At 41.3% G+C, this 16,823-nt stretch overlaps 1 protein-coding gene across 4 annotated transcripts in view; it reads right to left on the reverse strand.

Moving 5' to 3' along the window:
- esr2b (estrogen receptor 2b) overlaps nt 1-16,823 on the reverse strand; it is a 72,749-nt gene that overhangs the window by 33,322 nt on the left and 22,604 nt on the right. For all 4 annotated transcript variants that reach the window (XM_085343075.1, XM_085343073.1, XM_085343076.1 and 1 more), the window contains exons 3-8: nt 12,784-12,980; nt 12,581-12,697; nt 11,681-12,037; nt 6,557-6,695; nt 4,179-4,312; nt 1,225-1,408 (exon numbers count right to left, since the gene is read on the reverse strand). In XM_085343075.1, the coding sequence (XP_085199201.1) occupies nt 1,225-1,408; nt 4,179-4,312; nt 6,557-6,695; nt 11,681-12,037; nt 12,581-12,697; nt 12,784-12,980 (1,128 nt within the window). The remainder of the gene's footprint in view (nt 1-1,224; nt 1,409-4,178; nt 4,313-6,556; nt 6,696-11,680; nt 12,038-12,580; nt 12,698-12,783; nt 12,981-16,823) is intronic.

Consider the following 16,823-nt stretch of genomic DNA (forward strand, 5'->3'; position numbering starts at 1 on the left):
GGTAACGGTATTCCCTGATTGCTGTGGCCTTTTTCAGCAGGATAATGCACTCGGCCACAAGGCAAAAAATAGTACAGGAATAGTTTGAGGAGCACAACATTTAGTTTGAGGTGTTGACTTTCCCAGATCTCAATCCAATCAAGCATTTGTGGGATCTGCTGGACAAACACATCTGATCCACCGAGACCCCACCTCACATCTTAGAGCAGAGGTCCCCAGCCCCCGGGCCATGGACCGGTACCGGTCCGTGAGTCGTTTGGTACAGGACCACCAGAGTTGAGGCTCGGGTGTGAAATTTATGGTTTTCAGGGTTTTTATCGTTAACTCTGTTTCCCTGGGTCTTTTCCCGTGTCTTATGAATAAATCATCTTTTTTTGGTACCAGTACTGGTTTTACTTTGTTGTATTTATCCGCGACACCTTAAAGGCCGGTCCGTGAAAATATTGTCGGACATAAACCGGTCCGTGGCGCAAAAAAGGTTGGGGACCGCTGCTCTTAGAGGACTTAAAGGATCTATTTCTAGCATCTTGGTGTCAGATACCACAGGACACCTTCAGTGGTCTAGTGTTTTGGCAGCAAAAAGGGGACCAACACAATATTAAGCAGGTGGTCATAATGTTATGCCTGGCTGGTCAAATATTTGTTCTGTCTCTAAATCCATGGCTGTGATGAATATTTACATAAAGTTTGTGTAGAAAATGAGATGTTACAGGTAAACACAAAACATCAATGCAACAAATGCAGGATTTTGCAGAAGCTTTCAGTCTACTGTTAAAGTTATTATCACCGAACATGAGGAGGAAGTTCCAGTGTGCACAATGCATGCAGACATTTCTTCATTTTAGCCGTGTATTCTCTGTAAATGATCCTCTATTTTATTAGCACACGCCTACTTGTGGTTTAATGTAGCTGAGATATTAATGCCAGTCATCTTTATTAAATTCTGCATATAGCACTTCTGGGGGATAAACTGAACCTGGTATGTCTGAGATGTAAAAACAAAAATAAACCAATATAAAACAGACCTTATTTTGTTATTATTAAATTTAAGAGACTTGCTTCACAAACATTGTGAAGTGTCTGTGGTGAACACTTGATTGGAAAAGTTAGTAAGTCTTTTTACTTAATTTCATGCAAAAATATGTTTTTGTGCACATGCTTGCTGAGCATTACTGTGAGCATGTGAGGAAATCAGACATAATACTCCCTCCGTTCTGTGTGTACCTGACGTGCCGGATGTGGGAGAGCAGCATGGTGAGATGGCCAAGGCGCAGAGTCTGCTGCTGGGTGGATAGGCCCAGTTTGGAGATGGCCCAGACCAGCGCATCGATCACAGAATCCAGGAGATGCAGCAGTTTGTTTCTGCTTTCCAGCTCTTCTGGAGTCTGCGGGGAGCTCGTGCACAGACCTGTGAAAAACAGCACAGCTACGTGTCATTACTGAGACCACTGATCCTTTTTTAAAGACGTGCCCTTTAGTTACACACGACCATAAAAGTTTAGATGCTGTTTGAGACGTAAATAGAAGCAGAATTCAATAACATACACATCATTTATACTCTATATACTTATAGAGAAAACATATGAATAGGTTAAAACTGAGAAATCAGATGTGGCACGTTTGAATTTGACAACAGCAATATATTTAAAATTGCTGGGACAGCAACATATTTTTGTCATTGCATTACAACAACACTGCAAAAGTGTGCAACTCATCATATTTCCCATTTCATAATGCAACAAATGTTTTAACTGGGTCACTGGTCTGGATTGCAAGCTGTCCAGTACTGAATATCTTAGCTTTCTTGAGTGAGTACATGTACTGTCACAATTATACCTAGGATAATGTTCATTCAGCATTCAGCACTAACCCGTTTGTAAAAACTGATCTGTACCGTCTGAATCCTATTGATACTATATATATTATCCTCACCTCTTTGCATATAATCATTATTACTGAGCTCTGGCTCTCATCCATAGTGTGTCTTTGCACTGTTTCCCTGCTTCACGCCCAATTTGTGGTGGCAGATGGCCACCCCAAGCCTGAGCCCCCTGAGCCTGGTTCTGCTGGAAGTTTCTTCCTGCTAAAAGAGAGTTTTTCCTTCCCACTGTCACCAAGTGCTCACTCGTAGGGGGCCATGTGATTGTTGGGGATTTCTCTGCAGTAAAGTAGGATCTTTACCTTACAATATAAAGAACCTTGAGGTGACTGTTGATGTTGTGATTTGGACATTTGATCTTGTTAGTTATTTATCTACACTGTCTTTCACATGCTGGTGAACCCTCAACTCATCTTTACTCCAGGACTAGTACTCAGCCTGTGCGATCATTTCTTTGCAATCAGCCATTTAACATGTTCTTTTTAAACATACCTTCTGTTGCCTTGCCCATCATTATGTGTACCAGAATTAATGCACTTAAAAAACATCACATCTTACTTAATAATCTATACATATCATTTCCCTGATTATATTCAAGCATATATGCACACACACACCTGAACCATGGAATCTGTGAGTGTATAAACTTCTTGACTTGCAGGGAAATAATAATAAAGCTTAAATTAGATCCAGCCATTGCAACTGAAAACATGGTTTCGACAACAGTGATAGACTGACACTGACAAAACATTCCAAGATTAATAATAGCCTGGTAATAATCCACTCATTATCTCATCTTTGAATAAAACACGTAACCTGGTGTTCTTTGGTATAAATTGTTGCATGACATTCTACATCCTGATTCAGGACTCTGTAACCAATTTAACCTAAGCTGTGACATTTATGAGTTCGTACAGTTTCTTCAGTCAGGCCATCTGGCTCATCAAAGAGCCCGAATGACATCATGACGGACGCTCTTGATGAAAAACTAGAGGATGGAAGAGAGAAGGAGCTGTAGATCAACTAGTGTCCGCCCACCACCAGGACAGAGGATGGATGGAGCAGCTCAGTTACAACTTTCCATCTGTCAAGATTCATTAATCTTCTCGACTCCTTCTTTTCCTTGACTTTTCAGACTTGCTTTCGCTTCTTGCACAATTTGCCCTTTTTTTTTTTACTCCAGCTGCAGTGGAGCAGAGTTAAAAGAGAGAACATAGTCTGGCAGAGGACCTTATGTGTGCGTGAGGGAGGAAACTTTGTTAAACATGTGGAGAGGTCGGTCACCTGGATGGAACCTGCCTGCAGCGTCTGTTGGAGGTGGTTTGTAGAGGACACTGTGACCACTGGAAAAACATTAAAGGTGAAAAAACGAAAGCCGCCCTGCAATAAGGTCCAAATTCACAGGTCACTTCATTATCAAACCTTCTTCAAATAACATCTGCCAATGCAACTTCTGTGGGACGGTCACCGTCATGTTGATTTTAAAAGCCACATCAAGGACTGGTGTAGTGTAACTCTGCTCTACAACGCTTTAAGGGGGTTATTTATTGTACGAGACGTTGGGAAATTTCTATGAACCTTAAACAAATGAAATGCTAGGAAACTTCAGAGGACTGTGAGTGTACTCTTCTCCCATGACCAAAATAAATAAATAAACAAACCAATAAATTATTTCGTAATCTAGAAATCTGGACACTGAACTGTACGTGTTGTTCCTGGCTTGGGAATGCCTCAGGATTGCCCTGGATAAGCTGGAGGAAGGGGCTAGGAAGAGGGAAGTCTGGGCCTCTCTGCTCAGGCTCCTGCTCCTACAACCCAGCCACAGATAATCAGAAGAAAAAGGATGGATGAATGGAAAATTAGAAGCACAAGACTGCATCATCAAGACTGGAAATCAGCCATTTCAAGGAGTAGTGCAGAAACGAAAATCATAGCAGGAAAATAACTATGATTTATGTTTCTTTAATAATAACTGGGTCTGATGGGTACTAGAGAGTATTGCTTTGACAGTCAAACGTTTGGGTGTAAGTTAAGAAGCACACTTTAAACAGATACTGACATGTGTAGTCTTTAGTTTGGTACTTTTATACTCACTAAAAAACCTTTACTTGAAGTATGAGTACCCCAAAAGTGTGTGTGTGTGCACATGTGTGAGGGATTATGTCAGAACTAAAAAGAACAAAAAACCAAAAACACCACAAATAGCGCACTGATTGGATGAGGTGGAACAGCGTATTTGCTTATTGAAACCTCATTCCAAAATTCATCCTGTGGTTTTATGTGCGTCAGTAACACTCACTGGAGTTGAGGAGGATCATGGCCTTCAGGCAGACGTACTCCTCTCTCTGCAGCTTCAGCTCACGGAACCGAGAGGTGGCTGCCAGCAGCATGTCGAAAATCTCCATGATGCCCTCCACACACTGTCCCTCCTCCCTAAACAGACAGAAAGAGAAGAAGTGAAGAAAAACAAGATGGAGTGGAGTGAACAAAAAGATAAGAAAGGGGAAAGAGGCAGCAACGAGAACCAAGATAAACTGAACATGCTGAAAGAAATTTCTATTACTTTGTGCGTCCCATTTATATCAACTCTTGTAGGCTAAAAAAGTTTATTATGGTGCCTGAAAACCATAATAATATGATGGAAAATTTAAAAAAAAAATCTATTTCAGCTGCAATTTTGATGAACCAGAGGATTGCAGTGTCAGCACACAAGTGCTAGTGGTACATTTTAAGACATTTTAGCCTGGTGGCAGTTGTGCCCTGCAACCTGCTTTGCAACCCACTTCTTCCATTCCCTGCTATATATGACTTACTCAGTGTCATAAATCAGAAAGGGCTTAGAGGTTCCAGAACAGAGCTTTACCTTTTGACATAATAAAACAAACTATAGTCATGAATGGGAAAATTGGGTATTAAAACCTCATCAGCTAACAACTTCCTATTGGTAATCCACATATTAGCAACCATCCATGAAGAAATTCAAGCCAAATACTGATGAATGTGTAAGAGAGAGCAGAAAGAGGTCAGAAAAGCAGAAAGAAAGACTTGATAAGACAAAATAAATTAGAAAATGATTCAATGGGCCGGTGGATGGATTTGCATCCAGGATGTTATCCTCATCTTTCCAAGGAGAAAGGCTGACAGGAACCTTACAGAGAAAAATAAGGCCATGTTATGAAAACACATCAAGGCTAGCCTAAGCCTATAGTGATAGTTTCCGTGGCAGTGAAGAAAGAAAGGTCAAACACTGAACTCAACCCACCATTTCCCTCGTATAAATTTGCTCCTACCCTCAGCTCCTTCTGCATTTGCCTTTTTCACAAAAAATGTAGCATTTAGCTGTCTGACTACATACTGCTTCAAAGTCCTTAACAAAAATAAGGGAATTACATACACAAGAAAGTGGGACAAAGGGGAAAACTCAGGGTAAACAGCAATTGGTAAAGTCCTGTGAGACTAAACAAGAGATGAAACATTTTATAGCATCTACAGCATGCAGTCTGAAATATGATGGCCTCCATATGATGGAGTCTAAAATGTACAAGTTATCAGAACTTAGTGGCTCTGCTGCATTATCAACTTTAAAAAACTAAAGTCTGAAGTCTATTTTTGTCTTTTGAGAATTTTTGCCCTTTAGCAAAAAATATGACGAACTTTCCCTAACCCATCCCAGTTTATAATCTAACAAGTTCTGAATGTTGCACAAGGTCAGTGTCCACAGCAGAAATATATGTGCCAGTTTGTTTGACATCTGCATCAAGGAGAAATTCTTCAGAAATGCAATTATTTGTATCCTGTAGGCACCATGATTGTGGTCAACCCGCTCACTGGATTTTGGTGCATGTACTTTGTGTGAAAGTGAAAATCTGTGAAGGGAGAGAAGCAGCTAGGTCCCAGCACACCAGTGACATGAGTGGATCAGACACAGCGTGGGAGGTATAGCTGGGTCGGTGGTGGGTTGCAAAGTGGCATGCAGTTCACAGCAACAGTAGGTATTGTTGAGAAACTTAAAGAGCCTCATATAAGATTTGCCATGCTGAGAACACTGTTGAAAACCTTTCTCCAAGTTTAGCCATTAGGATATCCCTGCTGCCCAATTACAGTGTGTTTACTACGAATACAAAGGCTATTCAGCATTGGCAGATACAAACAACAGTTCTCTGGACAAATTCGAAGGTCGGTGTGGAAGGGAACAGCAGGAGATAAAAGACTGCGTTGGCAGTCCAGAGAAATCTCAGATGAATCTGGAACAAATGTTCGTGATGTGTATGTGTGACCTGTTTTATCGTGTGATGTCAATTTGTCATCATTGTGAAAAAACCTGGGGAGCTCAAACCAGCAATAATGTTGTGGCAGTTGCAGATATTTCTTATTCAGACATATTTTACCTTTTTACATTATTTTATGTGGGTGAGACAACAAAAGCACTTAAGAACATCTCAAAAAGATCTAAACTGAGAGTATTATGACATATATCAGGAAGAAACACAGAAACAGAAGCTGTGTGGGTATTTGAGCAAACACTCTCTGTAAGCTAAAGTCTCTGTGGAATAGCAGAAACAAGTATTTGTCGCTCTGTAAACCTGCTAAACGTTAGCTGATGACCAACTTCATAAAAGATTTTCAGTGCAATGGGATCACATTAGTTTTAATGCAATAAGTGCTAATCCCTCTCACCTGCTGAGTTTGACATCTGGAGAGAAGATTAGTTTTCCAGGATGATCCACCGACCTCCACATCAAGCCCAGCATGAGGATCTCCAACCAGCAGCACTTCAGCAGGTGGATTTGGTCTGTTAGACTCAACTCTACAAAGCCTGAGGAGAGGAGAAAAAAAAGGCCTCTTTACACTTGGAAACCACCCACATTCTGCCTTCATGGAATTATGAGCACAAAACCCTAATCTATCCCAAATTGCACAATTGGAATCAGCACTTATTCACACATTCTTTTAGTTGTACGCCCAGATCCACCAGTCAAGTTGGAGCTTGATTACATGTCTGTGCAGACTAATAATAGTATGCATTACTGCAGTATGGGGTCACTTTGAGATGTATTTGTGTTTGAAAGAAAAGCAGCTTTGTTTTTATGTGAAATAACATTAAACTGATCATAAATGTTCTATATAACAATGATTCATCGGGGGAATCATTTCTTCATCACTCCTGTGTTTCATTGGCTCACTGCCTTATCCAGTGCAACATGATGTTCAACAAGACAGGAAATATGGTGAAAGAGCAGTAAAGGGTTCAGGCCAGCCTGGAATTAGACCAGAAACACTCACTGCTTGGAAGATTTTGTGGCCATCTGGTAATGTGTCTTAGCCAGCCAATCTATCAGGGCTCCCTGACCGTTGATATAGACACTGTTGCAAGGAACTTCTTTCTGTTGTATGACTACATAGAGCTCTACCCAGAAACAGAGAGAAATGTACAGGGGTGGTGCAGGACATCTGTAACTTTGTAACAGACTGTTGCACAACCGGTGCCTCAGTGCCAAACATGTCAACAGACAGAGCTACTTTGATGGGGATTCTTTGATTGAATCTGGCCTCAAAAGTGGGTCAGCTAACACAGGTGACACCAGAGAGTCACATGACACTGACAGCCTTCCTGTTTTATTTATGTCTGAATGATTACAGCTCACATGTCACCACCATTCATAACTGGGGCGATCGTGGCTCAAGAGTTGGGAGTTCGCCTTGTAATCGGAAGGTTGTGTCCTTGGGCAAGACACTTCACCCGTTGCCTACTGGTGGTGGTCAGAGGGCCCGGTGGCGCCAGTGTCCGGCAGCCTCACCTCTGTCAGTGCACCCCAGGGTGGCTGTGGCTACAATGTAGCTTGCCATCACCAGTGTGTGAATGGGTGGATGACTGGATATGTAAAGTGCTTTGGGGTCCTTAGGGACTAGTAAAGCGCTATATAAATACAGGCCATTTACCATTTTAAACTTGATTTAATCCTTTAGTGCAAAAGAAAAACAGGATCAATCATGAAAAGCAACTTTATGGAAGGAACCAACACTGATACTAACATCACATCAGGCTGCTACATTTATTTGCACTCATCTGGCTTTTTTTTTTCACTATTTGCTTTTAAAAAATATTTGGACCTCTAACTTCTTTTCAGTAATTCAATTTTAAAAAGGTTTATTATGAGAAAATGAAATATGTCATTTACCAGTATTTGGATTCTTGCTAGAAGTCCCTTTGAGGCCTCTTGGGTAAGTTTCTACAACTAGATTTGCCCATTGATTGTTCCTTTGGATCACTGACTGGATATGAAGTGCATAGTATTGTCTTCAGGTGTGTCTGTAGCTATTCTGTGTGGATTACGTGGTTGCTTTAACTAAGCTACTGAAGAACAGTAAGACTTTTTACTCGAGGCTAGCTTGGCTGCGTGTACGTTGGCTTACTGTCATATGGATCTCCTTTTATTTAAGGCGCTTCTGTCCAGGTAACTGCTTTCTACTTAATGCTCTGAGAAGTCTTGCTGTACCTGCTATTGTGAAGCAGCCTCGCTACTATCATGTTTCACTGCAGGGATGGTATTAGCAGATGATGAGGAGTGCCTGGTGTTTAACAGGCAGTGCTTAGAGCAGGGGTGGCAAACATAAGACCTGGGGGCTGGAATTGCACCGGCAAAGACTCCAATCTGGCCCACTTGACAGCTTTAGAAAATGTGAATGAGTGGATAGATTTAGAACTTTGAACTGTATTTTCATAAACGTTAGAGCTTTTTCTATTGATAAATACCCCACTGCCCACTGCCACTGCCACTGGACTGAAGTATCTTCATGTCATAATATATTGTTTAGTTTTTATAAAGCTCAAGAAAACTTTCCTGTGCCTTTTACCATGCTTTAGAATAAAGGCCTGATTGACAGAGAGATGGTTTCCTACAAAGAGAAGCTGCTCTTCTAAAGCCATGCTCAAGTCTTATCTTCCTGACCCCTTTCTGCTTGGTTACTTCAGTGACAAATTGTGGCAAACTGCTGGCTTTAAATTTCATTCCATCTTAAATCAACCTGGACCTTCTCCTCAAACATCTCTGATTTGCGTAAAAACTTTTGTGGTCTAAAGTTTGGACACATGGAGTGATTTCTGTGAAATGTTTTGTTTTTGTCATGGTCTGCGGCCTGGTGCCTGAGGAGCGGATGGGATGCCCACGCCTACGGGTGTGGCTGTCATCTCCACACCTGCATCCCATTCCAGGCGATCGTCAGGAGGACTATTTAACCCCGCATGGCCGGCTGTTCCACGCCGGTCCGTTAGTCACCATTCAGCGGTAACTTGGCCCTCACGTGAAGGTGGATGTGGAATCTCTGGTTTCTTTTGAACTATGTTTATTCTTCTACTGTGTGCCCAAGTTATTGTTCGCCGTGTTTGAGCGTACACCTGCCTGTCCTGCACGCCTGGAGTTCAGATTAGCCACCGGTCATCATCTCCTCCGCCTTCCTGGAGCCCTCTCCCGCGGTCCCTCACCCCTCCCTCCAGTTCCCACGGCCCAGCCCTGATTGTAAGATAAATAGCTCTACCCCGTTGTATGCTGTTATCTCCCTGCTCCGCAGTAACTCTCTTCCCTTCTCTGTTGCAGCCTCCCACGGTCCCGATCATGGCGTTCCCAAGTTGTTATCTCCCGGTCCTTTGGTTCTAATATTAACACTGCGTGTTTTCCTTTGATCATTCCGGGACACTCTTTGAGAAATAAAAGTTATTCTGCGTGCATCCCGGCGTATTGTGCTTGCTTCTAGGTCCAGCTTGCGTGCTAGAACTACGGTTCTTGACAGTTTTACATATCGAACATTTTTCAGGATGTATAATTTTTGAAATACGGTCCATGTATCTGCCAATGAATGTAGATCCACTTTCACCATTTTTTTTTAACTTTCAAATTTGAGGAAATGTTTAAACATGAACATTTCAAAAACTCATTAAGATAAAAGGCTGGTATTTTCAGTGGCGTTTCTTACCATCAAAATGAATCATGACCTGTAATTTGGATTACAGCTGTCTTATTATTGGCTAGTTAAAATGTGAAAAAACATCATGCAGTCCTACAAATTCTGTCACGATCCTGGGTCTTAGGACCCAGTGTTTTGAGTTTTAGTTCATTTTGATGTTTATAGTATGTTAAGCTCTTTAGGTCTCCTATGTTCATTTGCTTATTAGTTCCCCCTTGTGTTTCCAACCCATGTTAAGTCTCCCCTGCTCTTCATGTGTTTCATGTCTGTGTCTTACGTTGTCAAGTTCTGGTTATCATGTCTGCGTCTCATTATGTTTCCTATTTTATTTGGAAGAGATCCTGTGCTTTTATATCATGGTTTATGTTTTGAGTCCTTTGATGTACTGTTTCTTGTTTCCCTGGATCTCAGTTATGGTTACCTTAGGTATAGCTCTTTGGCTTTGTTATATGGCTTCCCTGTGTTCCATGTTATGTCCACTGTGATGTTTTGTACCATGTTTCAGGTTCCTATGTTCTGTCTCCCCAGTTGCTGTTAAGTTTGCGTGTTTTAGAATTCAGTCAGTGTGTTTCCTGTTTTACTTTGAAGGTCCATGCCTCATGTGAGTGTTTCTAGTTTTGCGTCTGTCTCGTCCAGCCTGATTACTCCCAGCTGTGCTCTCCTTCTGTGTTTCATTCCCTCGTTGTCCCTCTGTGTATTTAGGCTCTGTGTTTCTGTTTGTCAGTGTCGTAGTCTCCCTCATGCTGTGTGTGATTCTCCCTGTAGTTCCTGGTATACTTTATGTTTAGCTTTCCTAGTTTAGTTTAGTACTGTTTTTGTGTTTCACTTTTTGCCAGCATTAAAGCTGTGTTTTTGAGTTTACGTTTTGTCTCCGTGAGTTTGCGTTTGGGTCCTCTCCTGCCTAGTGATGGGCAGATGAAGCCCCATGAAGCACTGAAGCTTTTCATCCAATTGGTTCACCCCAACGCGAAGCTTCATGAAGCTTCATTTGCTCTAGCAGGACACCTACTGGACGTAAAAATAATAGCTGGCATGAATTTGAAGAGTGTGGCATTTTGCACACAGCCTGTAAATGTCAACAACAAAAGGAGTGTGTAAAACATCTATATTGCAGTGATGGCAGTATACTGTGTATATTTATGCTGGCAGTATGGAAAATGATTATTTGCGGCAAAGTTCGAACCGCTTCATGAACCAGTCACGTGGTACAGCCGGGCAGCGAGGCTTCGGACGTCATCATTTTCAGCTCCTCCCATAAATGAAGCAAGCCTCGATACGCGCTTCGCGGAAACGCCCCCTCCATTACTCGACACACGCTCCGAAGCCTCGATACAGAACGTCCCATCACTACTCCTGCCTGCCACACAGCCGAATCATGACAAATTCCCATATTTGAGGACAAATGGTAAATGGACTGGTTCTTATAGAGAGCTTTTCTACTCTATCTGAGCACTCTACACAAATAAATGCTTTCTATCTAAGATTCGCACAATCAACACGAGGTTAGTATCTTGCCCAAGAATAGACATGCAGGCTGGAGCAGACTGGGATTGACCCACCAACCTTCTGGTAGTAGGTGACCACCTGAGCTACAGCCACCCCAAACCCACTATAATAATCTCCATATTGCAAAAGATCACTACTGACAATTTCAGAATGGCAATTGAATCTTACAATATTGCAAAATAAAGAATGTAGAACATTTTTTAACACAAAATTCTTTGTAACAAAAAGAAAAAATGTATGACTGAGTAGAATTAAAGAAAAGAAAAACATTTACTTAGCAGTACTTGTGTGAAAGAGTTACATACAGACTGAACTGAGTAGCTTGGATCTTACCAGGGATCTTCTTGGCCCAGCTGATCATGAGAACCAGTTCCTTGTCTGCCAGGTTGGTGAGGGTCATCATCATGCTGGTCTCAGTGAACGGCTTTTTCAGGTCCTCCATGAGGTAGATCTCTGGCGGCTCTGCCTCCATGATTCGGGAAATGAACTCCTCTGGGTTCATGGTTGAGTGATGCGTGTGATTTGAGTGAGTGTGGACAGAGGTGTCTTCAGGTGTCCCCAGGTGAAGATGCCGTTGACCCCGAGAACCCAGTCCAACCCTTACCAAACTCGGACCTGTCGTATCCCGAGGCTGGGGTCCACCGCGACGGTGTCGAGCACCACGAAAGCCACAACGTTCACGCCTCACCCCTGGTGAATGAAGACAACAGACAGTTGCCGAATTACCTGCAACTCCTTTACACTTCGTGTGAGAAAAAGCTTGTGCTTTATGCAATAGAAGGAAATATATATTTTTAACAATCTAATAAGAACAAAAAAAAACTGGATCTATCTGAGCATTAGCAGACACTATGACCAGTCTACTGATAAGAAGAGCAAAGGCATTTATAAACACAATGCTTCATATGTCAAAGAGCAATCCCAGCTGCAGTTTAACACACCAAGGTTAGCCCAGAATCACAGAGCAGGCAACAGAATGGAATGTGCTGATCATAAGAAACACTAAAGGCCCAAAGAAACACTATTACCTATTTACATGTGTCACAGAAATAATTAAAAGTATTTAGATGATTCTTACAGTCAGTGGAAGGAAGACTTGTCCTGCGTGCTTTTCAAAAAAGCTCAAAAGGTCTAATGAGCTCACAGACCTATTAACTGAGTCAATTTTAGCTCTGCTGTAAGACAATAAATCATGAAATATCCCAATTCTAATGAAGATGAGTAAAAACCCACCGCACTTCATCATGCCCACTTCATAGCATTTACGTAGCCGGCAGGCTTGGCAGCTTTTACGCCGGTTCTTGTCAATAGTGCACTGATTTGTGGCAGGGCAAATGTAATCATTGTGTCCTAATAAAAGAAGAAAACACAGTAATGGATTATTTCAGCTGATGAGAAGAAAAATTGTGAGTAAATATAAAGTAAAAAGGTCATACCTTGGATGCTTCTCTTGAAAAAAGCCTTGCAGCCCTCGCAGGACCACACACCGTAGTGATAGCCGGAGGCGTAGTCGTGGCACACGGCGCAGAAGTGCATGTCGGCTTTCCCTAGCGCAGATGAGCACGATGAGGATTTCACTCCTTCCGCTCCTTCAGATTTCTTTCCCAGCAGCTTGTTACAGCTGATGATGGAGCTGCAGAGGGGAAGCGAAGAATCATTGAAAGGGACAGCTTGACATTAGAAATTTTAGCCCGTCATTCACCTGTCATTAGCTGTCCAACAGGTACTGTGTTGCTGAAAATGTCTCCATAACAGCATTTAAGTCAACTGGAAAAATCGCATCACAGATAGTATTTATCGATGCAACACGATAAGTGCCATCATAACCATTAACTGCTCACATTAATCAACAAATATAGAGGAGAACTGAAGACACAAAAGAAACAGAAATTAATTTTATAATTAATAAAAAAATATTGCTATCATCTTTTAGCTTAATTGCTATTTTAAACACTGGTATCAGAATTTACTAGAATACGAACATACAATGAATTACTACACAACCAAGTGTAACATATTCCGCACATTTGTAACAGCCACCCTTCTGTGCAGACAGGAAGGGACGACGACCCACAGGAGCTTGTTTATCTGTTCTTATTTGGTGTCCATAGCAGGCGTCTAACTGGCTGTGGTTACAAGAGCAATGAACTTTAGTTACATATAGAACAATTATGATCTGTGAAATCTTTCTTTTTTATGGTGGCACTAGATTAGTCTCGTTTGGGTTCCCCCTTTCCGAGGGCTGTACAACAAAGGAGGTTAAAATAGTTCCCGAGTTATGTTAAGCTTAAATTCAGATTTGTCACCGTCACAGAGGTGGCTCGCTTTTAGCCGCGGTAACTTGGCCAAACACATGACCTGATCTGGAGAAGAGATTAGAGATCTGATTCAAAATCAGCTAGAAGTTGTGTGATGCAGAAAATGTGAAAAGTATTGCCACTTTTTTGGATATTTGTCACACTTGCATGTTTCACATTATTCAGTTATCTTTGTCTGTATTGGTTTTGTCTGTATTGGTCTGTAAAATGGTTTTTAAATGGCAATTTCATTTATTGAGGGAAGAAATCTAACCAAACCTCCCTAGTAAAAGTAATGAATGGAAAACAAAGTCCCATCTATCACTATAAAAAAGTTACAAAGCCATTTCTAGGACTTTGGGACTCCAGAGAACCACAATGAGACCCATTATCCACAAATGGAGAGAACTTGTAATGGTGGTCCAGATATGACTGGCCTACCAAAATTACCTAAAAAATGCACAGACGAGTCATCCAGTAGTTCACAAAGCAACTCAGAACTGCAGTCCTTATTTGTCTCACTTAAGGCTAGTTTTCACGATTCAGCATCAAAAAAGAGGCTGGGCAAAAATGGCATCCATGAGTTCTAACGTCCTAGGACCTGGCGTCCACATATGTGGACATCACATTTTGGGTTATTTAGACCAAAATACTCAATTTTGCTCTGCAAGGGCTTGATATCCACTTATGAGGACATTATACTGCTACTGTTCTATCGAATGTTTAAACGAATATCCTCATTTGTGGCTCTCATTTTTCTTAGAAACAAAAATCAGGTAAAAAAAAAAAAAAAATCTAGTATTCTTTGTTTTTATATTCATCGGGTCCCAATCAGCCCAAATATCAAAGAGAAATGAAAAATGCATGCCGTGGAAGAGTTCGGGTCTTAGAAGGTTAAGGCGAAACCCACAGTTGGACACTCCCCCGCCCTTATATTTGCCCAAATGTCATCTGGTGAGTGATGAGACAAAAGCTGAACTTTTTGGAATATTTGGAAGGTAAATTTGGCGTAAAATGAACACGAAAAATATACTGACAGTCAAACATGTTGGTCGTACTCTGATGGTTTGGGGCAGCTTTCTTGATTGGACCAGTTGCTGTAAGGGAGGGAACCATGAATTCTGCTCTACCATCATTGTGTCCTAAAGTTGAAGCACATTTGTAGCAGGACAACTGACAGGGATTAGAAAGACGAACCATATTTCTCTGATATTGGCTTCTCTTCTTTGAATGCAAAATTGACTTTAAAATACTTCTGCTCACATACAAGGGCTTGAATAATCAGGTGCACTCCTGTCTTTAAGACTTCATACTAACATATCAACCCAATAGCACACTTTGCTCTCAGACTGCAGGCTTACTTGTGGTTCCTGAACATTTAAGAGTAGAATGGTAGGCAAAGCCTTCAGCTTTCAGGCCCCTGTTTCTGTGAAACAAGTTCCCAGTTTGGAGTCTTCACTTTTAAGATGAGCCTTAAAACGTTTCGATAAAGCTTATAGATAGGAGTAGATTAGATGACCCTCAACCCTCCCTTAGTTAAACTGCAATAGGTCTAGGCTGCTGGAGGGATGTACTGTTTCTTCTTTACTTACCAGTTGTTGATTCTGTGTCTTTATCTATGACTTTGCATTGAATCATTAGCTGTTATTAATATCTACTCACTTCCATAGCTTGTCTTTTGTTCTGTTCCTTGCCTAACCACCAACTGGTCGCAGCAGATGGCTGCCCATCCCTGAGGGTGGTTCTGCCGGAGGTTTGTTCTTGTTAAAATGGAATTTATCTTTTTTTGGTCATAGGCGATTATTTGGAGTGGCCTAGTCAAAGTCTGGACTTAAATCCGATTGAGGCAGAATGTTAAACAGGCCAAGCTCAAAATTATGTGTGGCTGAATTAAAACAATTCTGCAAATAAGCAATGTGAAAGACTCACTGCCAGTTATTGCAAATGCTTAATTGCAGTTCTTCCCGCCAAGGGTGGCACAACCAGTTGAGAGGTTATGGGGGCAATTGCTTTTTTACATGGAGTTTTACATGAAATGTTTACTTTGCTTATCTTTGGCTAATATTAAAATTTGTTTCATGATCTGTGTGGCAAATAATACTATTTTTAGTGTCTAAAAATAGTATTAAATAGTATTAAAAATAGTAGCTCGTCAATAGCTTCAATGCTAACATGTTAAATGTAATGGACACTATTGCTCCCATTAAGGTGAAGGTTATCTCTGGAAGGAAAAAGTCTCCATGGAGAAACTCCACACTAGTGAAAAATGAAAAAAGAGAGTGTAGGAAAGCTGAGCGCAGATGGAGAAAAACAAACCTCCAGGTTCATTATGACATCTATAAAGAGAAACTTCACAATTATAATTTACAACTGAGGAGTGCAAGAAGGTCCTACTTCTCTGACATCATCACTAAAAACAGCCATAATGCTCGGGTCTTATTTTCTACAGTTGACAGGCTAACAAACCCTCCTGTGTCAGTGGCAGCTGAACTTCATTCGACCATGGCCTGCAATGACTTTGCCAAATTCTTCACAGAAAAAATCCAAAAGATTAGACAAGCAATTGGTACATCAACAGCAGATCCAGACTATGTACTGTGTCCACCGAAAAACTGTTTAAACACCATAAAACAGTTTCACCCTATTAACAGCAAAGACCTGGAGGACATCTTAGGTCAACTGAACTCCTCCTCCTGCTGTTAAGATGTCCTGCCAACACGTTTTTTCAAAAAGGTCTCAAAGACTTTGGAGTCAGACCTGTTACAGATCGTCAACTTTTCTTTAATATCAGGCGTGTTTCCAGAACCACTAAAAACTGCTGTAATAAAACCTTTACTGAAAAAGGACAATCTTGACAAGACACAAATGAACAACTACAGGCCGATCTCAAATCTCCCATTTTTAAGTAAGATCATTGAAAAAGCAGTTTCTCAACAGCTCAGTTACTTCTTAAAACAGAATAATTGCTACGATGCCTTCCAGTCAGGTTTTAGACAGAACCACAGCACTGAAACCGCTCTGACCAAAGTGTTCAATGACATATGTCTGAATACAGACAGTGGAAAAATGTCAGTCTTAGTTTTACTGGATCTCAGTGCAGCATTTGATACAGTTGACCACAACATATTACTCAAACGACTGGAGAACTGGGCAGGTCTTTCAGGAACTGTACTAAACTG

This window comes from Diplotaxodon limnothrissa, linkage group LG19 (assembly GCF_057381915.1).
Source record: "Diplotaxodon limnothrissa isolate DT_005_m linkage group LG19, D_limnothrissa_male_GT1.1, whole genome shotgun sequence".
NCBI lineage: Eukaryota > Metazoa > Chordata > Actinopteri > Cichliformes > Cichlidae > Diplotaxodon > Diplotaxodon limnothrissa.